The 27,175-nt window shown below is 43.6% G+C and overlaps 1 protein-coding gene across 2 annotated transcripts in view; it reads right to left on the bottom strand.

Moving 5' to 3' along the window:
* The window catches only part of KIF6 (kinesin family member 6), a 383,773-nt gene that overhangs the window by 93,071 nt on the left and 263,527 nt on the right, over positions 1-27,175 (bottom strand). Inside the window, exon 14 of one of the 2 annotated variants that reach the window (XM_064360441.1) lies at positions 7,550-7,658. In XM_064360441.1, coding sequence (XP_064216511.1) covers positions 7,550-7,658 — 109 coding nt within the window. Of the gene's footprint in view, positions 1-7,549; positions 7,889-27,175 lie in introns of those variants that run through there. The other variant, XM_021665512.2, reaches the window with a different exon arrangement.

Below are 27,175 nucleotides of genomic sequence, written 5' to 3'. Positions count from 1 at the left end.
ACTAATCACCTGCCCTGAACCGCCCCCCTGTTTCTCCTGCTGGTTCTATCTCAATGCATGACACCATCACTTACAGATGGCCCATGTCAGTAACCTGCACACCAACCTTTGCCACTCTCTCCATTAACACTTTCCCTCAATCCTGGAGTCTCAGCCATTCTCCATCCTCAGTATCTATTAGAGCATTCCACTTAGCTCCAACTGCCTGAGAGCAGAATGCTGCCATCTCTCTCCCAGATTATTGTGGTCACTGCTTGCTCCTTCCCCTGCATTCACACTGCCTGTCTGCAGGCTAGTCCCCACATTTTAGCCTGAGTGATTCTTCTTAATGCAAACCTGATCCTGTTACTCCCCTGCTCAAAACTCTTCAAGTGCTCCCCAGTGACCTTGGGAGAAAGTTCAAATTCCCTAACATTGGTGAAGTAGACTCTTCATGCTCTGGCTCCTGCTGCCTTCTCCAGCTTCTTCTCTTCCATCCCCTACAACCTTTCCAGGCTGGCCTGAATCTCTTTCAGCTTCATCAAGTGTCACACTGTCTCTCATCTTAGGATGTTTCCCTTAGGATGTTTCTCTTCCTCTGGCTAATTTATGCCTAACCCCTCATTGACGGAAACATCACTGTGTTTCCACAGCGATGTCTCCTCCTATGCATAGCTCTCCAGGACTGTGCAAGTCTACAATGTGTGACACCCCCAGGTGCTCCCCAGCACCCTGCACTTCTGCCACTTCTAGGCAGACAGCATACTTTATGTGAATTTCCTGTTTACTTGTTTGTTTCCCTTTCAATATTGGAAGCTCCATGAGGACAGCAACCACATCTGCTTAATTCATTCTTATCTCTGGGGCTTAGAACAGGGGCTTGCAGCTAGTAGGCATTCCATAAATATTTGTAGAATAAAAGAAGATAAGCATGTGAGCAAGTGTATACGCAAAGGCAACGTGTGCAAGTGAAGAGCACTGGACTGGAAGTCAGAAGTAAGATCAAATGCCTACCTCACCTCTTAGCAGCTGGGTCTCAGGCTCTTCATTTCTAGGATTAGAATGAGATGCCTGTCAGGGCTGGGTTTATGTGGAAAGGGCATGCATGGAAATGTGTTTTTTGTGTGTGAATTACAACCATAGCCTGGAAGAGTAGGAGCTCCCTGTAGGGAATGTGATGGACTGCGAGGTGGGAGTCTGTGTTGGAAGCAGTAACCACAGACAATAGTTTGTCTCAGCAAACCAAAGGATTAGAAGGGATCTCTGCAAGTCAATATGGTCATAGGCACTCACGATGGTTGCCGAGTTTCTCATCTTCAATGGGAATGAAAGGATGGGGGAATTGAGGGAAAATCTGATGATAACTTCCAAGACCAGTTCCAGAAAGAATCCCATCCTGCTGTGGTGTGTGTCAGGTGGAGATACTCATCACTGGGGAAACAGCTGGCTCTACTCCACATGCCATTCACTAGAGATTGTGGGCAATGGCTGCTTTTATCCATGGGCCAAAGAGAGGAGCTGGTGGTCACAGCCACTCAGTCCCCAAGAGCCTCTGTACCCAGATGTCCTGTCATGCCAGCTGAGGTTGCTTCCTGAGGATGGTGGGGAGGCAAATATGTGTTTGAGGGCAAAGGGCTCCTACAATATCTTTCCTATTTTTCTTGTCTGAAACAGCTAACTTAATATGTCGATTTTTCATAGAGTGAACATCCAATACTTTCCCCGTCAGAGAGGAAGACTGAAGACTAGGCCTATGTTTTGCCATTTTTTTCATCTGTAAACTTGTACTTCGTACCTTGGCTACCTCCACTTTGTTGTGATGAAGCTTCACCCTTTGTTCCATTTATGCTTTTTAAAAAATGCCAGTATTCCTTTTCTGTCCCATGTCTCCCTCCACGGCTTCACTCTCTTGTCTCGGGTCAACCAGCTCCTCCCCTGACCCTCCAGAAACCTGCTGCATCCTCCTGCTTCTCAGAAGCCATAAGTCTTCTCCAGCCATTTTCTTGGCTGTCAAGATGTCTCAAAGTCAATTTCAAATTGTCTTTCACAAACAAAAAAGTGTTTTTTGAGTACCCTTTTTTTTGTGTGTGTGCGGCCAGCACTGCTTTTAAAATGGTGGAGGGCCTGAGAAAATCCTAATCTAATCTCTGCTCTCAGAGTTTATAATTTTAGTTCAGCAGAAAATATGTAAATACAAAAAAAAAAGAAAGGAAAGGAAAAATCATAAAGATTGAAATGGAAGTCTAATGCGAGCCAGGAACCTCCTCCTTGCCATGGGAGTTACCTCCTGATGGTGCCACAGGGTTTCTCTCCACCCTCTGTCCTGTTTTCCTTTTGGTTTTAAGATAGCTGTTCCATTCTGTGTCAGAAAGATCCAACTGAGTGAAAGGGGGCTTTGCTTTGTTTAGATCACATTCTTAACACCTTCGTTTCTCATAGCTGTTAATCTTCCCATTTATTTCTTCTTTTGTTATTTAATGGGACTCTGAGACTGAGGGATTCAGTTTGTATGAAAAATCTGTCACAAAAGAAAGTTACCTTGCAGTGCCTGGGCACTGGTATTTGCCAAGCATGGGGTTTCCAGCCTCTCTTCATATTATTATATACTATAGGGATAAATCATGCCTGGAAAATGTAGTGATTGTGAATTGCAATTGGCCTCTGCTGAAAAATCCGGCTTAAGAATTGGCTCACATGCTCTAGTTCACCACAGGGCAAACATCTTATTTCTCTTGTCACAGTCAGGCAGCATGACTTCCTCAGACTGGGGACCAGAGCTTAGAGATGCTAGCGATTCTCTGTGAGAGCAGCAAAGAGTGCAGTAAAAAGGGGAAGAAAAATCTTTCTATTAAATAACACGGGGCTGAGTACATTGGCTTACACCTGTAACCCCAGCACTTTGGGAGGCCCAGGGAATGGGGAGGATCACTTGAGCCCAGGAGTTTGAGACCACCTTTGGCAACATAGAGAGACCTCATCTCTACAAAATGTAAAAAATATTAGTCAGGCGTGGTGGCATGCATCTGTAGTCCCAGCTACTCAGGAGGCTGAGGTGGGAGGATTACTTGAATCCAGGAGATTGAGGCTGCAGTAAGCCATAATCACACCAGTGCACTCCAGCCTGGGCGACAGAGTGAGATTCTGTCTCTTTAAAAAAAAAGTAACATGGAATGAAGGAGATAGGGAAACCACCCATTGTTCCCTCCTGCAACTCTAAATCAATTCTTATACTCTGGGGGGACTGAGAGAGTCAGAAGAGATCATGGGTCACCAATAATCCCTACATTTGCGCTCAGAACCTACTTGCGATGGGGTAGGGAGGCTGAACTCATTCAAGGCTTTTGCATGGGGGCAGTTAGTTCCAGCCCCTATTTAGTGGCACTTTGCCAACATAATGTCCCAACACCAGCATGGTCAGACCATAGAATTAGCCTGACATGAGAAATCTGCGGTAAAATGGGAGTCCAGACTGTGGGTCCTGGTTGCTGAGGGCTATTAGAAAGCTGAGGCTTAGAGCTGCTTAGAACTGGTCTTGGAAGTTATCATCAGATTTTCCCTCAATTCCCCCATCCTTTCATTCCCATTGAAGATGAGAAACTCGGCAACCATCGTGAGTGCCTATGACCATACTGACTTGCAGAGATCCCTTCTAATCCTTTGGTTCCTGAGGCAGGAACCCATAACTGAATTTCACAGAGTCAACTCCCTCCAGCCTGTGTCTGTCTTCCCAGAACTGCTGGTCTTCCCATAGTTGGGCCACATGAGTCCTTCCTCTTATTAGAGGGAATGGAAGCAAATGTGTGGAAGGGGTCCAGGTTACTGGAAAAGCATTTCCTAAAGTAAGGGTGGCATGGAAGTAACCCCTATGGGCATCTGTGAGGCCTTCCTTTGATATCTGTTGTTGAAACCCTGCTTATGAAGTTATTTGTTTTCATACAAGGACATTTTTCTCATTCCCTTCCTTAAGCAGTTATGAACATATAATATCTAATAATTCAATACTCTCCATCAATACAAATAAAAGTTCCAATCCTAAGAAAGGGGTAGGTTCTGGGTTACATCCCCTATACCAAATAATCCTCTAATGATTAGTATTACAATAACATTAAACAGATGTAGAAATTTTTAAAAAATATGGGCTGGTATCCCGACTTTTCATTTGATTTAAAATGACTGATTTACTGCTGGGAAAACCTCTTTTCAGAAGAAAGCTTGTGTGAGTTTTATTAGTTCCCTTGCAATATGGCCACGAGGAAGATGGGATCATCGGTACTGCCAGCCCATCCTGCATAACTTAGGTATGTTTAAACCCAAAAGCACATTTGTCACACGGGTTGTCAGAACTCTACTGTACAGGGTTAAGTGAGCTCTATATTAGAAGGCTTTGGAAGACCACAGCATCCTCATCCCACTCATCCCCAACCCAACTCCCTGTTTTCCTGTTGAAAATAAATCTAAACTCAGGTTACAAACCAGAACCAGAAACAAGACCAACTTCAGAATAAGAAAGATGAAGTGCTATGTTCTCCCTAAGTCAGTGGTTCTTTGACTTGAGCGTGCATAAGAATCACTTGGCAATTTTTTTTAACCTGTAGGGTTTTGGAGATCTTATCTTAGAGATTCTGTATCTCATGGTTTCTGGACACTGTCTAAGCCAGTGGTTTTCAAATCTAGTTGTTACTAGAATCTGCTTTTTAAAAAGAGATGCTCAGGTTGCACTTAATTTAATCAGAATATCTGGGGAGTCAGGGCCAGGCTTTGGTGGCTTTTAAAACCTCTGTGGGTTGTCTTAATATGAAGCCGGAGTTATGAGTCCCTGGTGTAAGCAAAGAAGCCTCCGTATAGACGTGGCTGAAGGCTCTTTGGAAGTCTTTTGCATGAGGCAGCTAGCTTGACATGCTTATCTTCAGACAGTCGAGGTATCCTGCCCCAACACATCTAACTGGCCATATTAAAAATTCATGGCTTACAACATGGATGAGGATTAGAAGGCTTGCAAAACCCTTGGATTCACAGGCTAAAATTTGTGCAGATGTGCATATGCCTACCTTTCTAGGGAGACAGTCCTTAACTTCGCTGGATTCACTTTATTTTCTTCCCCACCCCCTTGTTTTATTCGTTTGCTCATTCATCCCTTTCTGTCCCCATGCCCTGTTCCCATTCTTGTGGGTAAAGTATGCTAAAGTATATCTGGGACTCATAAAGTATCCCTTTTTGATAAAGTATATCTCTTTGTTTGCATGCTTTTCTTTGCTTTCTGTGGATCTATTTGTCATTCATCTGAATGATGTGCTGCTACTCAGTGCTGTTCTTTTAAGATCTATGTTAATTGGTATGCACACATCTAATCCATTACTCCCACCTGCTGCATCCTGCTTCATGAGGCAGCCCCATTATTCTATGTGTCTGCTTCTCCAGTGATGGATACTCAGCACATTTCCAACTCTCCTTGGCCATGAACAGCCAAGGCTGCTCACAGCCGCCTCGCATATGTCCCCTTACAAACCCGCGTAAGAACTTCTTGGGAAATATACCTAGAAGAGAAATTGCTGGGTCACAGCGGGAAGCATGTAGTTCTTTTGACTAGGAAGGGCTGGACTGCTCTCTATACACAGAGCCAAATACTCCCATTCCCTTCCCTGGATTCCTGAATGAGCTGAGATCTGCACGCTGCTAAAGTGTAAAAGCCATGATGATAGTCTAGGCTGGGCCCTCGACTCTCATTGCTGTTTGCTTTTCTTTTTGCCTTTCTTTTTCCTTCTTCCCGGTTGACCTTCTTTCCCATCCCCTGTGGCTGCTGTATTAAACCTTCAACACCACCCTCCAGTCTCTTATTCTACCTCAACTTCTTTTTCACAGAGAAAACTGACACCATCTTTAATTTTCTCCCTCCTCTTCTCAATGTGCCAATGTCAGCCCCATCTTGATTTGTTTTTTCATTCTTGCTCCCTTCCAGGGCTAACCTCCCCTAGCTTTTATTCCCTACCTTCCTGTCTTCCAGGGGCCTTGCTGAGTCAGCTTTTCCCATTGTTTCTCTACCTCTCTCTTTACCGTTGACTTATTCTGTGGCCTATAATCTTAGCCAATTCTTTCCCATCCTGAAACTAATTTCCCTTCTACTTAAGCTACCTCTCTTTGTTCTTTTTAAAAATGTTTTTCAGCCAGATGCGGTGGCTCACACCTGTAATCCCAGCACTTTGGGAGGCTGAGGCAGATGGATCACGAGGTCAGGAGACAATCCTGGCTAACATGGTGAAACCTCATCTCTACTAAAAACACAAAAAGTTAGCCAGGCTAACAGGTGGTGTACACCTGTAGTCCCAGCTACTTAGGAAGCTGATGCAGGAGAATCACTTGAACATGGGAGGTGGAGGTAGCAGTGAACCAAGATCACACCACTGCACTCCAGCCTGGCCACAGAGTGAGACTCCGTCTCAGAAAAAAAAAAATTATATTTTTCATCCATCACCAATTTTTTGAATGCAGTGACATTTCTTCTCACTCAGTCCTCCATGCCCCACAGTCCAGCCGACGGCCTTCTAGCTGCCAAACCTCTGCGCACTTCCCGGCTCCCTCCTGCTTATTTCTCTGTCGCATCTGACACTACTGACAGTCTGCTGCTTCTTGGAGCTGGCTCTCCCCTTGACTTGGCTCTCAGGACATCATTTTCTCCTGGTTCTCCCTATCTTCTTTCTGCTTCTTCTCAGTCTCCATCATGGCCTCCTCTCCTTTCGTCCTTTTCCTTATGGCTCTCCTCTTTCTGCCTTTGCACTGCCACATGTTCTCCTGAGAGCTCATCTACTTCTTAGGCATCCTGAGTTGTCATATGACTCTGAAACCTGGATCTCATTTTAATTCAACAACAATTCTTGAAAACTTACTGTGTGCTAGGATCTGGCGTCCCATGTGACATATGAGAGTTCACTCTTTCTTTTGAGCTCTAGACCCCTACATCTGATAGAGTTTCTGTTTGGTACAGCTTGAGGATACGTGTATACATCACAGACTAGCTAAAATAAATGATATACCTCTAAGTAAGTTTCTTCTGAAGGGGTCCAGAACACAGCCCTGTCTGACAACACGTCAGCAGATAATTCTGCCTGCTCTGATTTTGGCCTGGAGAAGGCACCAAAGGCCTCTGGGGTACAAGATGTACACATATTTTCTTTGACTAAGAAGTACAGGACTGCTCTCCAGAACAGCTGGAGTGCCTGCAGTTCTAAGAATATAATTTGGCCCATGGACTTTTTCCCCCTCCTTTGGAACAGTAAGACACAGATAGAGTACAGGCTGATGAGAATGAATGTGTGATGTGAGAACTGTAGATCACGTTGATACTGTCAGTAGCAGACCCTGCCCTAAAGTTGCTTACCCGAATAGTACTGGGATGATGAGGCTCACACATGAAGGAGAATTGTACCAGGCTGGATATAATTAAATGTGAAACTGAATAAATGTTATGCCTTTCTTGTAAAAGGCTGGGCAGATTAGGAAGGACAGAGTAGCAGATCTCCTCTAGGCTGGCCTGGCTGAGCCTCGGAGGGCCAGCTGCTCTCTGAGACAGCCTTACCTCTGTTTCAGAATCTGCTTGTTGTCATCGATGGTAACGCTGTCAGCGTGGTCCCTCTTGAAGATTTCAAAGGCTTCCTGACGTCCTAATGACATTTCCTCTCTCATTCCTGTTTGGAGACACAGGGAAATGGCCTCAGTCACAGCATCAGGATCCTATTAATTTCACTGTCACTTTAGTCAGACCACAAAACCAGCCCTGGCTCCAAGAAGCCCATAGCAGAGAGGCTCTGACCAGACAGGTGGCCCCAGGCTCTTCCAGCTGGCCACCAACCAGCCGAGGAGGCCCTTTCAGCGCCACCCGCTGCACCCTGCCAGGACTGTGCCTGCACAGCCATGTGACTCGTGGGGGGTGGGGTTTGGAACATCTGCTCAGAGGAAATGAAAACCAGAGCGCCAAGCCCTGGATTGCCGAGGACGTCTGCAGATGCACTTTCTTGCCATCGTTCAGTGCCACATTTCTTCCTGTTATGCCCTATTTTGTTATTATGTTAAATTTCCAGGCATTTAGTTAAAAGAATTATAATCTAAACTGAAAGATGGCATCTAGAAAATTCTGCTTTTAGTCTCTGTTTAACAATTCATTCTTGTTTCCTGTGGTTAGTGAGGGGTCTTGGCTCTTCTTCAGGAGTTAGGTTCTCAATCACAAGACCCATGAGCTGACCATAGCAGGGGTCCCTAGGTCATATCTAACTTCAATATCCTGTATCGCCTTTGCCAATAGGCCCAGCCTTTCCTGCTGGGCCCTGCTACTGGTTCAACTTCTGGAACCCAGGGTCAGTACAGCCAGGACCAGGCTCTCCTCCTCACCACCTCCTGGAGTGAGAGTCAGTGCAGGTGTGTGCCTGGAAACCCTCAGTGAGAGCTGAATTTGCAGCTGGATTTTGGATGCATCTACAGAGCCATTTTTTTTTATGCTTCTGCCCTTGGTTCCTTTGCCTGGGAGGCCTTTTCCCATGTTTTCACCCAGTAGCTCTACCTTTGTGGAGCTTTCGTCAAAGCCCAGGCAGAACACTCTTTCCACTGTGTTCCTTATCAATACACCTGTAACTCACACAGGCCAGTGGACACTGCTACTTCACGTGACAATCGTTTCTGGTGAAATCTAAGTTTCTCAGGTGGTAGAGATAATAGTTCTTTTTTCTTTTGGTGAATCCTAGTGTCTTGTTCAACATCTGGTATTTAGAAGGTGCTCAACATACATCTGTTAAATGTATCAGGTTGAGAATGAAGCTGGGTGGTGCTGAGCCTTGCTCTTATTACTGTGGGAACACAGTCCAGGCCTAGTGAGGCTAACTCTGAGGCCAAGGGTTTCACAGAGACTTTCAAACGGGCCACTTACCACATCTCCTCTTGCCTGGAAAAAACTCTCTGAGTCCCATCACTCATCCTAAGGGTGAGTAACTGGACTAGCCCAGCTGACACCAATTTAACGATTACTGTTGATAAAAATAGCACCGTGAAGAATGTCTAAATGGTGAGGCACACAAAGACACCCCACCCTTTTCCGATCAGAAGCAAATGGGCACGACTCAGTTTTGTCTCCACATCTGCCTTGCACACTCTAGAATTGGGTAGGCCTGGGAATCCGCTTGTGTGAGATGCAGAAAGATGATCCCTGATGCATGAGAGACATTGAGGGGCACATTTCACCAGCAGAGCCCCCGAGGAGCCAGCGAATTCATTCCACACCTCTCCCCTGTCTGGGTCTGCACCCAGTTCTAACAGTGCATGCCTTTTGCTACATAATAATATTATAACAGACAGTAGAGGACATGAGACTTTGGACTGGAGTTAGGGAAGAGGAAAGCTCCATAGAGACCACACTGGAGCCTGTCTGGAGGATCCCTAAATTGCCTCCCACAGGGGAGCTGATGAGCAGGCTTCTACCAACAGAGAATGTGTTGGGGAGTGGGGGGTGAAAAAGTTGTGGGGGTAGGGAGTGAAAGGTTGCTCAAAAAGCTGCAGGGAAGAAGGATTCACAGGCTCTTCCCTCCCAGGCTCTGCTTTCTTTGCAGAGTTGACAGTGTGAACTGACAGCTGGGTGGAAAGAGCCATGCCAGAGCCCATGGCAATGTGACAGCAGTCGCTCCTGGGAGAACGTGCAATGCACTGAGCAGCCCACCGGGACTAACTATATTCCCAACAACCAATAACACAAAAGTAAATGACAATGTGAAAACACAAAACAACATGAAACATGCCTTCCCTGAGGTGCACTGGGGCCTGGGCGCAGGGAGCAGAAAGGATGTGGAGAGCACAGAGGGGACAAGTGCAGGCAGTCTGGGATCATTGTGTACAGAGTCTTGAAGGTCCTGCTGAGAAATCTGGGGTCAGCAGCATAACATATTCTACATGTATTGCCGACTTTCAGAGACTTAAAACGGAATAAAGTACACATTATGGGAAAGTTACACTGGAAGGATTTAATACTCTTGTTGACTTAAAAGGCACTTAGGGGTCCTGCAGTGCCAAGGGCTTATCATCAGGAACATAACATTGGTTTTTCTCTATCACTGACAAGGTATTCTGGAGTTGGAGTTCTTTGATTGCGGGGACCACAGGTGAAGGATATTATAATGATGGCTATAGTCTTATCAGCTGGTTTCCTAAGTGTCCACTCGGGGAGGCCAAGGTGAGGTGGCTGAAGCATAGCCGGAAGGCAAGGCCGGTGTGCCTGCAGAGACTTCATGGCCACCACTTGGAGCAAGGCTGAGGTCCACAGAAGGAGGGTCATGGGAAGGACTCACAGACAGCTCCAGTGTGTGAGCCCAGGTCCCAGCCTGACTGTATCCTTGTCCATCCCCATTCTGCATGTTCGAAGCCCAATGCAGCTCCTTTGGATTGCACTAATATACTATTTAGCACTGCAATTTGGTATCAGCTGCAAAGTTAATAAATAGCTTTTTACTTATTGAAGAAATCACTTCCTTTTCCTTTTGAGGATGTAGAAACAGGCTCTTTCTCCTATGGCAAGTTCCTGCCTCTCAGCATGCACTGTATGCATTTGAAAGAGAAAGAGCAAATGAGCAAAAAGAGTGATTAAAAGGTCACCTTGCTAATGAGACAATCATCTATTTATTTATTCCCTCAAGAAGTATTTATTTATATTAGTCATTGTGCTAGGCATGTGACAGAGATGTAAAGTTGAACATCAAAGCTTTGATCCTTGTGTTTAAAGAATTCAAAGTCCAGTAATGAAGAAAGAAAAGTGAACAAATATTTACAATGGAGGTTGCTGCTTGCTGTAGAGAAGCATGTGTCCAGCAAGGGGGACAGGGATGGAGGGAGGGAGGGAGGGAGGGAAGAACTCTCTGGGAGAGTGGGAGAAGCCTGCAAGTCGGAGGGAGCAAGTGAACTTCATCTGGAAGGATCCTGAAGGATGGAGCAGCATTTCCCAGGTGGAGAAGACATGAAAGAAGATCCCGGGTGGAGGGGGCAGAGATGGAGTGCTAATTAAAAAGCCAACTTGATTAATACGGGTGGCTCTGCCATCCAATAGAAATGATCTCTAGTTAATTAAAAAATGAATTTCTTATATCCACTATACCAAGCATAGTATCATATGCTTTCTCACACATTATTTCAGTTAAACTTCTCTATGATTTCTGTTAATTTCATTTTATAGATGAGGAAACTGAGGCGTAGATAAATAAGTGATTATAAAGGGGTGAAAACTACCCAGCTTTTAGAGGCAGTCAGATCGCTCTTAGATCAGTTTTTCCATGGAAAGTAGACCTGACAGAGAAGGCAAGGTGGTGGGGCTCAAAACGACCTGGTAATATTAATAGCAGATTTACCCATGAGACCATGCTCTTATTAGTGCCTATCTAAAAGGTTGGTTTATTTTTACAGTATCACAGACAAACAGAACCACATATTTTTTTTTTACCACTTGCATAGCTTACTTCATCTGTTAATATGTTTTATTATCATTTCTAGAATTTATAAGCTCCATGAGGGCAGGTATTTAAATTGTTTTTTTAATTTCAATAGCTTTAGGGGTACAAGTGTTGTTTTGATTACATGGATGAATTGTATAGTGGTGACGTCTAGGATTTTAATGCACCCATCACCCGAATAGTGTACATTGTACCCAATACCCAATAGGTAGTTTTTCATCCCTCACCCCCCTCCCAACCTTCCCTATTCTGAGTCTCCAATATCTATTATACACCACTCTGTACACATTTGCATACCCATAGCTTAGCTCCCACTTATAAGTGAGAATATGTGGTATTTGGTTTTCCGTTCTTGAGTTACTTTACTTAGGATAATGGCCTCCAGCTCCATCCAAGTTGCTGTATAAGATATTATTTTGTTTTTCTTTGTGGCTGAGTAGTAATCCATGGTATATATATATATATATATATATATATATATGTATACACACCACATTTTCTTTATCATGGATACTTGAGTTGATTTCGTATCTTTTCAATTGTTGTGCTGTGACAAACATATGCATACAAGTGTATTTTTTATATAATGACTTGTTTTCCTTTGAGGAGATACTCAGTAGTGAGATTGCTGGATCAAGTGATAGATTTACTTTTAGTTCTTTGAGAAATTTCTGTATAGTTTTCCATAGAAATTGTACTAATTTACAGTCTGACCAGCAGAGTATAAGCATTCCCTTTTCACCACATCTGTGCCAACATCTATTGTTTTTTGACTTTTTATTAATGAGCATTCTGGCTGGGGTAAGATGGCATTTCCTTGTGGTTTTAATTTGCATTTCCCCGATGATTAATGATGTGGAGTATTTTTGCATGTTTGTTGGCTATTTTTGTATGTTTTTTTGAGAGCTGTCTGTTCATGTCATTTGCCCACTTTTTAATAGGATTATTTGTTTGAGATTGGTTTGAGTTCTTTGTAGATTCTGGATATTGCTCCTTTGTCAAATGCATAGTTTGCAAATATTTTCTTTCATTCTGTAGGTTGTCTGTTTACTCTGTTGATAACTTATTTTTCTGTGCAGAAGCTTTTTAGGCCCCATTTATTTATTTTTGTTTTTGTTGCATTTGCTTTTAGCATATTAGTCATAAATTCTTTGCTTAGTCCAATGTTCAGAAGAGTTTTCCTATTTTTTGTCTAGAATTTTTATGGTTTCAAGTCTTAGATTTAAGTCTTTAATCCAGCTTGAGTTAATTTTTGTACATGGTGAGAGGTATGGATCCAGTTTTATTCTACTACATGTGGCTATCCAATTTTCCAAGCACCATTTATTAAATATAGTGTCCTTCCCCAGTGTATATTTTTGTCTGCTTTGTCAAAGTTCAGTTGGTTGTTAATTATTTGCTTTATTTCTGTGTTTTCTATTCTGTTCCATTGGTCTGTGTGTCTGTTTTTATACCAGTATCATGCTGTTTTGGTTATTATGTCTTTGTGGTATAATTTGAAATCAGGAAATGTGATTCCTCCAGATTTGTTCTTTTTGCTTAGGATTGCTTTAGCTATTCAGGCTCTTTTTTTGATTCCATATAAATTTTAGGTTTTTTTTTTTCTTCTAATTCTGTGAAAAGTGACATTGGTATTTTGATAGGAATTACATTGAATCTGTAGATTACTTTGGGCAGTATGGTCATTTTCACAACATTAATTCTTCTGATTCATGAACATGGGATGTTTTTCAATTTGTTTATGTCAGTTATGGTATTTTGTAGTTCTTTTTGTAGAGATTTTTCACCTACTTTGTTACCTGTATTTCTAGGTATTTTATATTTTTTATAGCTATTGTAAAAGGGATTGAGTTCTTGATTTGAGTCTCAGCTTGGTCCTTGTTGGTGTAAGCAGTATTACTGGCTTGTGTACATTGATTTTGTAAGCTGAGACTTTACTGAGTTCATTTATCAACTCTAGGAATCTTTCAGAGAAGTCGTTAGGGTTTTCTAGGCATAAGATCATAACATTGGCAAACAGTGATAGTTTGACTTCCTCTTTTCCAATTTGGATAAAAGCAAGGATTTTTGTCAATTTTGTTTGCAGCAGTATTTCTAGAATCCAGACAGTACTTGGCACACAGGAGCACTATAGTATATTTGACACACAAAATATCTTTTGAATGAATGAATGAATGAAAAATGCTTTAGATGCTTACTGTCTTTCCTTCAGGTATAGCATATCGTGATGCTGTGAAAAAGGAGGCATGTACCCATCGTTCTCTCTCTCTCTCTGCCACCATACTACTGGGCAGTTTCATCTCCTACATAGTATGATTTTAGAAATTCAACACCATCTTCTTCCCACTACATGTCACCATACTTACTGGTCCACTATTCGACATGAATTCCAACTCCAAGAAGCTTTTATAAAAATGCAACTACAGTCCTACCCCACATAAAGACATGTCATTCAGTGGTGAACTGCATGTACAACGGTGGTCTCATATGGTGTCATAGTTGTCGTAATGTCACAGTGCAACACGTTTTTCACATGGTTGTGGTGATGCTGGTATAAATAAGCTGGCTGTGATAGCAGTTGTATAAAAATATAGCATATACAATTATGTACAGTATATAATACTCGATAATAAATGACTATTTTACTGTTTTATGTTTTTACTATACTATAGTATACTATACTTTTTTTTTTCTTTTAACAGAGTTTCCCTCTTGTTGCCCAGGTTGTAGTGCCATGGTGATCTTGGCTCACTGCAACTTCTGCCTCCAGAGTTCAAGCGATTCTCCTGCCTCAGCCTCCTGAGTAGCTGGGACTACAGGCACCTGCCACCATGCCTGGGTAGTTTTTTGTATTTTTGGTAGAAACGAGGTTTCACCACGTTGGCCAGGTTGGTCTCAGACCCCTGACCGCAGGTGATCTACCAGCCTTGGCCTCCCAAAATGCTGGGAGTATAGGTGTGAGCCACTGCACCTGGCTTATACCATACTTTTTATCATCTTTTAGAGTGTACTTCTTCTACTTATAAAAAATAAGTTAACTGTAAAAAAAGCCTTGGGCAGGTCCTTCAGGAAGCATTCCAGAAGAAGTTATTGTTATCATAGAAGATGACAGCTCCACATGTGGTACTGCCCCTAAAGACCTTCCGGTGGGACAAGGTGTGGAGGTGGAAGACAGTGACACTGATGGTACTGACATTGAAGGCCTAGGATAATGTGTGTGTTTGTGTCTTAGTTTTTAAGAAAAAGGTCTAAAAGATTAAAAAAGATTTTTTAATGGGGAAAAGCTGATAGAATAAAGATATAAAGAAAACATATTTTTGTACAGCTATATAACATGTTTGTGTTTTAAGCTAAGTGTTATTGCAGAGTTAAAAAGTTAAAAAATTAAGTTTACAAGATAAAAAAGTTACAGTAAGCTAAGGTTAATTTATTATTGAAGAAATATTAGAAAAAATGAATTTAGTGTAGCCTAAGTGTACAGTGTTTATAAAGGCCATAGTGGTGTACCGTAATGTCCTAGGCCTTCACATTCACTCACCACTCACTGACTCACCACTCAATGACTGAGGAACTTTCAGTCCTTCAAATTCCAGTTATGATAACTGCCCTATCCAGGTGTTTTTTTATGTTTTATACTGCATTACTACTATACCATTGCTATGTACAGATACACAAATGCTTACCATTGTGTTACAATTGCCCACAGTATTCAGTATGGTAACATGCTGTACAGGTTTGTAGCTGAGGAGCATTAGTCTATCCCATCTAGCCTAGGTGTGTAATAGTCTATACCATTTAGGTTTCTTTATGTATACACTATGATGTTCACAAAATTATGAAATCGCCTAACAATGCATTTTTCAAAATGTATCTCAGTTGTTAAGTGATGCAAGACTATACTCTTGAAGGTATCATTATTTCAGTGCTAGCAAAGAAAAATTCCACAATTTATTGACAATGAGCTAAGAGGTACTGCAAAGACACACACTTTATCTTCTTCCAAACTTTGTTTAGTCTGTGACTCAGCTCCTCATCAGAGCTGAGGACCTTGGGAACTTGCCATGTTCATTTCTAGAGCTCATTTCTTAGTTGTTTGCTTTTAGTGAATTTTAATCACAGGTCCCAGCACTGGACCCCTGAAAATATGAATGATTAAGAGAAGCCTGCTGGCTTGCTGAGTTACAGAACCATTTAAAACCTAAAGGAGAGGAATTTCTAAGTCTCCGTCTCCAAAATACGACATTGCAATTTGGGTTGTGAGCTGGATGGAAAATATTTACAAGTCCCAAAGGTATAACCTCTTCTGAATTTTGATAATGATCAAAGAGAACTTAGGTAGACATGGTAGTCAACAAGCGGCTTTCAAAATCAGCCTCTGGGGGTTGGGTTTCTGAAAACATTAGACATCCAAATTCTTGTGTACTGGTCCCTTACCCACTTCTTAATGCTCTCTTTGTGTGTATGTGTGTGTCAACTTGAAATTCAGTTCCCTATTTTGCTAACGAATACAATTTGGTACTTTGGGAAGCCCTCCCCACCTCCAACACAGGGTCCCATGGAAACCAAATGGAAAGAAAAAACATCGGAAGTGGAGAGTTTATGCTATTGCCCTTGGGCCTGCTGTCTGATTTCCTTTAGTCTGGGGTACGTGGGCCAGAGCTTATTTTCCTGGCTGCTCCCAAACAACCTACTGCTGCTTAAGCTATTGCTCAAAAATTGACAAAAGTAAAATGATGGAGAGAGTTGTGTTATTCATGCTGAAAAATGATTTCCTAGTCAAAGCCAAAAATGTATTTTCCTTGGGAGATATTCACTCATGTGGGGCCTCAGTTCTCTCTGACTAAAGAAGAGAGGGAAGAGAAGACCAGCAGGGGACGATGAACAGTGAGTGGGGGGTGGATTCCAAGGAGACGGGGGTTTGGAACACACTTTTGGGACTAAAAGCAGGAGACAGTTCAGAGCCGGGTGGGGGGCATGCAGTGGTAAGGCAGGAAGGAAGCTGATGATTCACAGTGGGAATCATATGGAAGGATGATTATACTCTGTGGCTCAATAGTGGAAGCTCTTTAAACTGAAGGCTAAGGGAGTGGCTGTGATGCCACAATAGGATAAATACCTACAATGTTTAGAATCTGGAGGTGCATATAACAATGAGAAGCAATGGGCAGGGATCAAGTGTGTTTTTTGTATGGTGTCTGAAATAACCTTCTATTTGAAGTGAAATTTCTTGGTAAGTGTTGACTTGGGTGAAATAGACAAAAATATCCTCACATAAATAATGAGAAGAGCACTCCATCCCTGGAATTCCATTCCAGTGTGTTCCAAACCCCCATCTCCTTGGAATCCACCCCCATCACTGTCCATCATCCCGTTGGTCTTCTCTCCCTTCTGTTCTCAGGTCCCTGAGTATGTGGAGAAGGTAGAATGAACGGGCTGATGGGAGGAAAAGGAAAGAAGGATTTAGAAGACAGACGAGGCAGAGCTGAGGAAGGGACAATCTATTGAGCGTAGCATGAAATATAAAGGTCAAGAGGGATAGGAAGGTCAGAGGGAAGGTCAGTGGGCCCACACTCTTGAGAGTGGTGCTGTATGTCTCCAGGGGCATAGAGAGGAAATAGTGGCTTCAGCCAAACACTCAGGTGCAGGACAAGCCAGCCAGCAGCTTCAACAATGGAGAGCCAAAGATGCACTGACACTGGACTGAATATGCATGGGTAGTGGGGGTGGGCTAGTGGATCTTATAAGAGTAATGAGCCATCTCCCAGAAGGATTAGATGGGACAGTGGAGATAGTGTCTTTACTCCCCTCCGCCCCGATGAGGATGCTTGTGATTTAAGAAGGAGGAGTTTCTGGAAGGTTCATGAAAGACAAGGATGTTGAATACACAGCCCCTATGTTACCACTTTCCCTCTTCATACCCCTAGAAGACAGCTGACCAACCCCAGCATTCTTTCCTGGGAAACTAATCATAGCATTAGAGTTTTCAGCGCAGCTTTTCAGCAGCCTCTGCCAGTCAATCATCCCTGGCATAGAAGCTCTTCCTTTAATAGGTGGCTTCCAGATTACTAACCAATTAAATGACAACTGCCATTTGATAATAGCAAATGTCATCATTTACTGCTACTGTCATCATTCCTGTGCCACCTGGTCCCATCGCTTTAGGAACTGATGTGCAGATGGTCTCCCCTGGAGAGCAGTGTCATGCTCTAGCATGCCTGTATCACTGAGGAGCCCTCTATTCGTGTTCCTTCACCTCCAGGGTGATGGGGGTCACCACAGCAAGCAGAGCCATCTGTCATGGTTCTGCTAACTTTAAAGGGCCTGGTGGAGCCCTGCTACAATTTGAGGGGTTGCTGGGCGGGTACCGCAGGGTATGAAATCTGAGGATGAGGGGAAGAAAAAAAGCCACAGCCAAAGTGACTGCAGATGTGAAGATCAGAGATCAGATCTTTTGGGGTGACCAAGGACACTCTGTCATCTTACTTCCTCCTCTTGATTGACAATTTCTGGAATGGGCTGGTGCCCCAAGGCTTTGAGGTTAAAGGGCTATGTTCAACTCAAATAATATCACCTGGGCTAAAGTCCTCAGATTAGGACTTGCCTTGGAGTTTCTTAAGTAGCCACATGAAAGATGTCAAAGGAAACTTTAATTAGTAGGTTCTTAGGGCTGGCTTGGACCAGGCCGAAGCATAGTAGGCTTGGCAGTGGTTGTAGGGAGGAGAGCGAAGGGAAAATCTGAAGTGGAAAGCCACATAAACCTTAGGAGACCCACCCAATGGTGGCACCACATCTAAATAAATCAAATGGGTTCCTGACTCCTGATGCCAGAAATCACACATCCCACGAACAACCCACACAGGCCCAGTGGTGCAGACCACACGGGCTGGGTGGAATGAAGGGGGCAGTGCTCAAGGCAGGTTGTGTTTTCCTTTCGTCTTAGTGACTGCATCTGATTCACCCACCTGCTGTGGCTGTCTCCTGGACTTTCCCTTGAGCAGGTGAAGAAAGGTCTGGCGTGCCAACGGAGTGGACAGGCCTGGAGCCCCTAAAACAATGGCAGCTACTCTGGGGTAGTTTCTGATTGACAGCAATAACAAGACATTTAAACAGTAGTCTTCAAGAGCATCTGCAGAAAACACTCATTTTCCTAACCCAGCCTCTCTGGAGTTTTTATTTTGTAAGTGTTCTCATCCAGGACAAAGTACCCACATGGGCTCTTATAGAAATCCGTGGACAGACGCAGGCACTGAGCTTGGAAAGCAGCCTGGTCATGCTGGTGGTTCTGTGTTTTAGAGCCAGCTTAGGAATCTGGAGGCCAGCAACGTTTCCATTAAATAAGACAGCACGCTGTGGCTCCTGCTGCCAGGCCAAACTGGACCTAGTGAGTCTTTTCTATTGATTTTAGCCCATAGATGTGGTAGCACTGAAAGAGCCTGGATGTCTAATTCCAGGCTCAGTATTTGGACCAATCCTGGGAATCTGAGTGGAAGAACATGTGTGTCTGAATTCTTTGTAGGTTGACTGACAGCTCCCTGAACAGAAAGGAATCACTTTTCTTCAGCTTAGAAACAGGCTCCAGATTCTACAGAACACAGGATTCCCTGAGTCTCACATGTCCTTGACTGCTTCCAGAGGCCATGGTTCACAGAATCCTGTTGAGTGGCTTCCACCCCAATGAGATGAGCTCTTGCGTCAGCCTGTGCTTCAAAGGCAGTGATTAAAGCATTGTTGATGTATCCTGTTGTCTGAAAAATGAGGTGAATTTTCTATCTATGCCTAAGTTAGGAATGGATTCACTATAGACTCATTTATTTTCATGTATTTAATTTTATTTATTTTTATTTTATTTAAGACAGACTCTTGCTCTATTGCCCAGGCTGGAGTGCAGTGGTGCAATCTTGGCTCACTGCAAACTTTGCTTCCCAGGTTCAAGCGATTCTTGTGCCCCATCCTCTCGAGTAGCACGGACCAGAGGTGTGCACCACCACACCTGATTAATTTTTGTATATTTAGTAGTGATGGGATTTCGCCATGTTTGCCAGGCTGGTCTTGAACTCCTGGCCTCAAGTGATCCACCCGCCACGGCCTCCCAAAGCACTGGGATTACAGGTGTGAGCCACCACGCCTGGCCAATTTTCATACATTTTAAAAAGAGAATTAAAGAACTTCATTCTAGCTAAGTAGCAAAAAATACCCCTTCCCTGAAATATGTATGGATTTAAGTACAATTCTGTTTCCCTAGCTTGTAAGTAAGTAGATGCAAAATGGAGTTTAGACATGCTTATGTTCACGTTTTGGGAAAAAAGGAAGGGGAAATTTGTTTTTTGTGTGCCTTCCATATGAGAGGCACTGTTTCATATTTCACAAGTATTAATTCAATTAATCTTCACAACAACTCTAAGGGTGGTGATGGAAAGCTAATGCTTATTAAGAACTTTCCAAGTACTAGAGGCATTACATATGTTGTCTTATTTAATTCTACAATGACTTAGTCAACTAGGTAGTTGTTTGCCTAGCTGGCAAGGTTATTGAGGTTGAAAGCCACTTAAAAGTGACTCCAAGTCAACAGTTAGTAAGTGGCAAAGCCCTAACTATATCCTAGGTATGTGTGACTCCAAAACCTCCTTCCTTTTTTTCAGAAATGGAACCTTTATTTCTGCATGTGCCACCCAGTTTTACTGAGGCATAATTGACAAACAAAATTGTATATATTTAAGGTTTATAGTGTGATGATCTGATACAGAAATATGTTATAAATGATTACCACAATCAAGGTAGGTAACACATCCATCAACTTACATAGTTACCTGTATTTTTGTTGTTGTTGTTTTGTTTTGTGATGAGAACACTTAAGATCTCTCTTAGCAAATTTCATGGATATAATACAGTATTATTAACTACAGTCACCATGCTGTGCATTAGAGCCTCAGATGTTGGGGCTCAACATCTCCTCATTTGCCCCAACTCCAGCCCCTGGCAACTACCATTCTACTCTCTGTTTCTATGAGTTTAACTTTTTCCAAAACGCAACTTTTGCATGCTGTGCTGCTAAGTAAAAATCATTTGTCAACTAGAAATGATTTCATAAATACCAGCAAACCACTGATGCCAGACCTAAGGGTCAGACAGTCAGGGAAGGTAAAGAAAAAAGGGAAATTTTTGGAGGGTTGTGAGCCGGAATGTGGACCAAACCCCAACAATTTGCAGTTCACGAGAGCTGGAGATCTTTGTAACAGGAAACTAGGGAAGGCACCAGACACCCGGGAGGGGTTACATCAGCTGAGAGCCCAGGGGCTGGGTTAAGGAGCAGGGGAAAGTGAAGAATTGACTGGCTTGTAGTGAAGCCTCGACTCTGCCATTAATGACTTTTTGGTTAGAGAACTCTGTTAGGTTCAATTAAATACAGTAATTCTCTTTCCCCAATCTGTACAGCAATTGTGCTCTGAACAGTCTCCACATTAAATGGGTTATACACTTGAAATGGTGGTTGGATTGGAGTTGGGGGGCGGGGGGCACTACAGAGAAGATGAAGTGGCAGGGCCCAGATTCTAATAATGTGGGCTTTGGGGAGAAGAAACTCCCATCCCCCAGTGAACAGTGGTGAAAAGAGGCGAGAAGGATCCAGGAGGTGATCATTTCCCCTCTGACCTCTCTGTATCCTAATATCTTCTTCTCTGGAAAGCATTTTATTGTTTAAATATAACATTTGTTTATTCATTCTGGCTGAGTCAACTGGTGAAACAGACCATCTGTTAATAAGTACTGAGTATCTACTCTATTGACACCCTTTTCTATGGTTAGTTGGAGATAAGTAAAAGAAATATTGTCCTTGACCATACAATTTAGCTCAGCATCGAGGGCACAGGAAGGTCAAAGCTTATGTTAAAAAGCAGGTGAGGCAGACAGACAATGCACATGGTTCAAAAGGTGTAGATGACTGGGGAGAGCAGAGGAGCCGGTGATCAGATTGGAGAAGGATTTCTCAGGGAATATTTCTCCTGAGGCAGGTTTTAGAAGCACCGAGAAGCAGGAGCTAGAGGAAAGGGGGTCGGTGTTATTCCTGCATAGGAAATAGAATTGCAAATCCACAGGGATGGGGCAGGTCCCACCAGGTGAAGGGCTTGGCATGGAGACTGGCAGGACCTCAGGGATTTTCTTTGGCTGCTGGGGGCATTCAGGCTCAAGTGGCCTTTAGGACCAGACACCACACGTATTTTGTGCTTCGTTTCATAGATGTGGAGACTGAAACTTAGAGCAATGTAAATGGCAGATCAGGGGGACACAGCTAGTAACTGAAACCAGCACTCAACCCATGGCTTCTGCCTCCAAGTCCTAACTTCATTCCCCAACCACTGAACAGGAATCACAGAGTAGCCTGCTGTCACACTAAAGGAGATCTTCAATCATTTGAAGGAGGGAGGGAGAACTGCCTGACAAGCCTGTGGAAAACTTTAGTGGGTCTCTGCCTGGAAATACCTTGGGCAAACTTTAGCTCCAAGCTCACTGCCTGGGACACAGTAGACACTCCAAGCAAGCTTTGTTGACTGAGTGAATGAGCAAGAAGGAGAGATCTCCAGTGAAATTGTTTTTCTTTTCCTTCCATTCCTTCCTCCCTCCTCCCTCCCTTCCCCCTTCCTCCTTTCTCTCTCTCCCTCCCTCCCTCTCTCTCCCTCCCTCCCTCTCTCTCCCTCCCTCCCTCTCTCTCCTTCCCTCCCTCTCTCTCTCTCCCTCCCTCTCTCTCCCTCTCCCTCTCCTTCTCCCTCTCTCTTTCTTTCTTTCTTTCTGACAGAGTTTTGCTCTTGTTGCCCAGGCTGGAGTGCAATGGCATGATCTCAGCTCACTGCCACCTCTGCCTCCTGGGTTCAAGTGATTCTCCTGCCTCAGCCTCCTGAGTAGATGGGAATATAGGCACCTGCCATCATGCCTGGCTAATTTTTGTATTTTTACTAGAGATGGGGCTTCACCATATTGGCCAGGCTGGTCTTAAACTCCTGACCTCAGGTGATCCACACACCTTGGACTCCCAAAGTGCTGGGACTACAGGCATGAGCCACTGTGCCTAGCCAAAACTGTTTTTCTTCAAAGTGTTATTTGTTAAACTGTACATATGTCTCTAATGTAGTTTTTTGTGCATATATTTTACAATAAAAATAAAGAAAATGTGGCAGCCATGAATCATTTATTTAAAAGTCTCTGACAGAATGAATGAGTAAATGTGGAATATACTATAAAAAGTGAAAGTGTAAAAATGTTATAATTATCTTCATAAGTAATAATGAGTCACCTAAAAACCCACCCACAGCAATCTGTTAAGAGTGAAAGAACTACTTTAACACAGTAGGAGAATTCTTAAGGTAGTTACAAATTATGGGTTAGCAACATAGGGAGAGATAGTGGCTGAAATGGTCAGGTTGCCTCTACTGTTTCTTTGTTCTCTGCTTCCCAAACACACCAGTCAGGCTCATTCCACAGTAACAACCTTATCTCATTGAGAAAATAAATGCAACAGGACAGGGGCTTTCCGTCACCGTGTCTTCTGGTGGACTCTCATGTATACTGTAGTCCAAGCTTTCCCTCTGGTAACAACAGAATATCATCCACCATCTTATCAAAGCCCATCCCCTTCACCCAGGCTGTGGTTGGGAAGCTTCTCTCCTGGCCTTCTTCCCTGATCCCTTCTCTTCTGTCTGAACAATTTCCCCATTAGATTATTTCCAGCAGTACAAAGCCATATTTTAAAATTCATGCTGAATTGGTTAGTTAAACGTAGATATATTTGAATTTGTAGGTGCCAAACAGAAGGTTAAAACATCCATGTTTGCTGGCCTTGATTTCACTGATGGAAGAGGAGAAAAGATAATCCATTCATAATGGCAGAGTAGGAGACTTACGAACACTTAGACGCTTGGGGGAGGAAAAAAAATACTCTATTAACAATATCCTCCCTTCACCCCATTAACCTTCCAGTTATCTTTCAATGTCTTTGGTCCCTCTTCATGGAAACACCTCAACAGAGTTGTCTACATTCACCTCTCAATTCTCTCACCGCCTATTCTCGCCCGGGGTAGTCCAATGGACTTTCATCCCCGCTACTCCATTGAAATTGTCCCTTCAAGATCCCCAGTGATCTCAGCATTGCCAAAACCAGTGGTCAGTTTTCTGTTTTTATTTTAGTTGGCCTCTTGGTAAATGATACAGCAATCAGGTTAGGGAACTGCATGCAACTCTTACTGGCCAGCGGGCTGTGAGCAGCAGTGATATGTGTTTCTGCCTGGCTAAAGCACTGGAGAGCCCCTATACTCTCTCTTTCCTCACTCTGGTGATGGGGTCATTGCAGATATAGTCTCCATCAGCCTGGGTCTTTGGGGATTGTGGACCAGAGCTCTTACCTCTCTGGCCCACATTATTCATGCAATATGTACAAAAAATACATTTTATTAATTTTTTTTTTGAGATGAAGTCTCGCTCTTGCTCAGGCTGGAGTGCAATGGTGCGATCTCAGTTCACTGCAACCTCTGCCTCCTGGCTTCAAGTGATTATCCTGCCTCAGCCTCCTGAGTAACTGGGATTACAGGCACCTGCTACGACACCTGGCTAATTTTTGTACATTTAGTAGAGACAGGGTTTCACCATGTTGGTCAGGCTGGTCTTGAACTCCTGACCTCAGACGATCCACCCACCTTGGCCTCCCAAAGTGCTGGGATTAGAGATGTGAGCCACCACACCCAGCCAAAATACATTTTATTAAGGGCCACTGATATTTTGTGCTCATTTATTACCAGAGCATAACCTAGTCTATCCTGACTAACATGCAGTTGGTGAAACAGCTGACCAGCTCCCTCCTGCCTGAAGCACTTCCTTTCCTGGCTTTCTGTGACACTACTCCTTCCAAGTTTTTCTCCTACCTCCCTGGCTTCTCTTTCCAGCCTTCAGATATTGTTAGCTCTGGACACTATTCTCTTTCAACAGGTGATTTCATTCAGGTGCATGGCTTTATGATGTACTATACACAAATGGCTCCAAAATGACTTCCCCTTTGAGTGCCAAAGTGGGACATCTAACAGTCCACTCCACTGGGAGTCTTTACTTGAAGGTTTAATTGGCATAGCAAACTTAACATACCCCAAACAGAACTCTTAATTTCATGCTCCATTCTAAGCTCTATCCCAAGCTGTTTCCCCTAATTGTTTCCATATCAGTAAATGGCACCATTTGCTCAAGCAAAAAGCCTAAGATTCTTCCATGATTCGTCAATCCCCACACGCCATCAGCTCTAGCGGTAACTCTTGCCAACAATCCTTTCAGAATAATGCCTTATACCTCTCTGCTTCTCTTTGTCTCTCTTTTTAGCCTAACCTAAGTCATTGCCATTTCTTCCCTGGACTGTCTCCTGACGGCCTTGCCAGCTTCCGTTTTGCCCTCCTGCAATATGTTCTCTATACAGCAACCTGAATGATCTTTTAAGAATATGGTTATGTCACTCTCTGCTTTACACTCCTGTGGCTTCCCACGGATAAAGCCAAACCTGAATATACCCAATCTCCTTGGCCTAGCAGGACCTCCTGACATCACCTGGTCCCTGGTGACATCTCTCCGTCTTCATGCCACACCCAGATGTTCTTTGTTCATGCCTTTTCGGCTCCATGGCCGCCTTTCAGCTGCTCAACTATGCAAGCAGTGTTCCTACCTTTGGGCCTTTATATTTGCTGCTTGTTTCCCAGTCTGGAATGTTCTTTTCTGGGATCTTCGTGATTATCAACTCATTGTTCAGTTGCAGCTCCCTTGTCACCTTCTTTGGTCCCCAACCCGCCATAACGATTTTCTACCCTCTTTTTCTGTTTTATAGACTTCCTTAGCACTTATCAGTCTCTGAAACCACATGTATGTATGTATTATATGGAATGAAAACTCCTCAGAGGGGAACCTGTCCTGTTCAGTGCTCCTTCTCCAGTACAGGAAGGAAGAAAGAGAGGAAGGAGGGGAGACAGCAGTCACAGTCCCATTGGAAACAGGTCCTCAGATAGGTACCGGATTGCCACACCTGCCTGCCCACATCAAGTCCAAACTGCTCTCTGATGAAGGTGCCAACCCTGGAATTGAGCTTTTCCCTCTCTGCATCTACAGTCAGATTTTTTTTTCTTTTGAGATGGAGTCTTGCTCTGTCGCCAGGCTGGAGTGCAGTGGTGCAGTTTCAGCTCACTGCAACCTCTGCCTCCTGAGTTCAAGTGATTCTTCTGCCTCAGCCTCCCGAATAGCTGGGACTACAGGCATGCACCACCACACCCAGCTAATTTTTGTATTTTTAGTAGAGATGGTGTTTCAGCATGTTGGGCAGGGTGGTCTCGATCTCTTGACCTCACTATCCGCCTGCCTCAGCCTCCCAAAGTGCTGAGATTACAGGCGTGAGCCACCGCTCTTGGTCCTCCACAATCCGAATTTTTTAAATAACCCTTCTGTTCCGGAGGACTTGGCTTGTGTCAATGTCCACAGCCCCTTGCTAACCTGTATTCTGACTAACCTCATCACCTCACTATTCTGCTATCTCTCACTAGGTTTTCATTCTTAGGAGTCTGTGGTTTGTTTGTTTTGTTTTTATTTTCTACATTTTAAGTCCATGAATAATTCTCTCTAAAGGGAGCCAAACAAAACACCAAGTATAAATGGCAAGGTGGCTAGTGAAAACCACTCTCTTTCCTTTCCTGGCAAGAGCTTCCATTACTGAAAGTGACAGATAAGAATCTTTGGAGAGGTCTATCATCATTTCAGAATGCTATGGGGTCATCCAAGCTAATATCTGTGGCTGGCATCTGTACATCCTCAACATACAGAACTAATTTACCATTATGAATGGATTATGATAGGCCATCCCAGAAAGTTTCAGATGAGTTTTGCTTTCATAGATTCATTATCCTATGAGCTCAGAGAGGGATATAGTTGATACAGAAGGCAAGTCCTAAAGATGTCAACCTCATCTATGTCTGAGGAGGTAAGAGCATGCAAAAGGTGGCTGGGCATGGTGGCTCATGCCTATAATCCCAGCACTTTGGGAGGCCGAGGCGGGTGGATCATGAGGTCAAGAGATCAAGACCATCCTGGTCAACATGGTGAAACTCCATCTCTACTAAAAATACAAAAAATTAGCTGGGCATGGTGGCGCACACCTGTAGTCTCAGCTACTCGGGAGGCTGAGGCAGGAGATTGCTTGATCCCAGGAGGCAGAGGTTGCAGTGAGCCGAGATCGTGCCATTGTACTCCAGCCTGGGTAACAAGAGCAAAACTCCATCTCAAAAAAAAGAACATGCAAAAGGCATTACTTTACTTTTTTCTAATTATCAAATTATAATTTGCCCATTAAAGAAAACTGGGGAAACACAGAATGGTGTAAAGAAGCAAGACAGGTCAGGCACAGTGGCTCATGCCTATAATCCCAGCACTCTGGGAGGCTGAAGTAAGCAGATGGCTTGAGCCCAGGAGTTCAAGACCAGACTGGGCAACATGGTGAAACGCCATCTCTGCCAAAAACCCAAAAATTAGCCGGGGCTGATGGTACACATCTGTGGTCCCAGCTACTCAGGAGGCTGAGGTAGGAAGATCACCTGAGCCTGGGAGGTCAAGGCTGCAGTGAGCCATGACTGTGCCACTGCACTCCAGCCTGGTGACAAAGTGAGACCCTGTTGCAAAAAATTAATTAGTATAAGAAGCAGGAAAAATCACTCACAATCTCT

Source organism: Aotus nancymaae, unplaced genomic scaffold (genome assembly GCF_030222135.1).
Source record: "Aotus nancymaae isolate 86718 unplaced genomic scaffold, 86718_ANA_hifiasm-v0.15.2.pri h1tg000040l, whole genome shotgun sequence".
NCBI lineage: Eukaryota > Metazoa > Chordata > Mammalia > Primates > Aotidae > Aotus > Aotus nancymaae.
The sequence above is the reverse complement of the archived record's forward strand: the minus strand, read 5'-3'. Positions and strand labels throughout refer to the sequence as shown.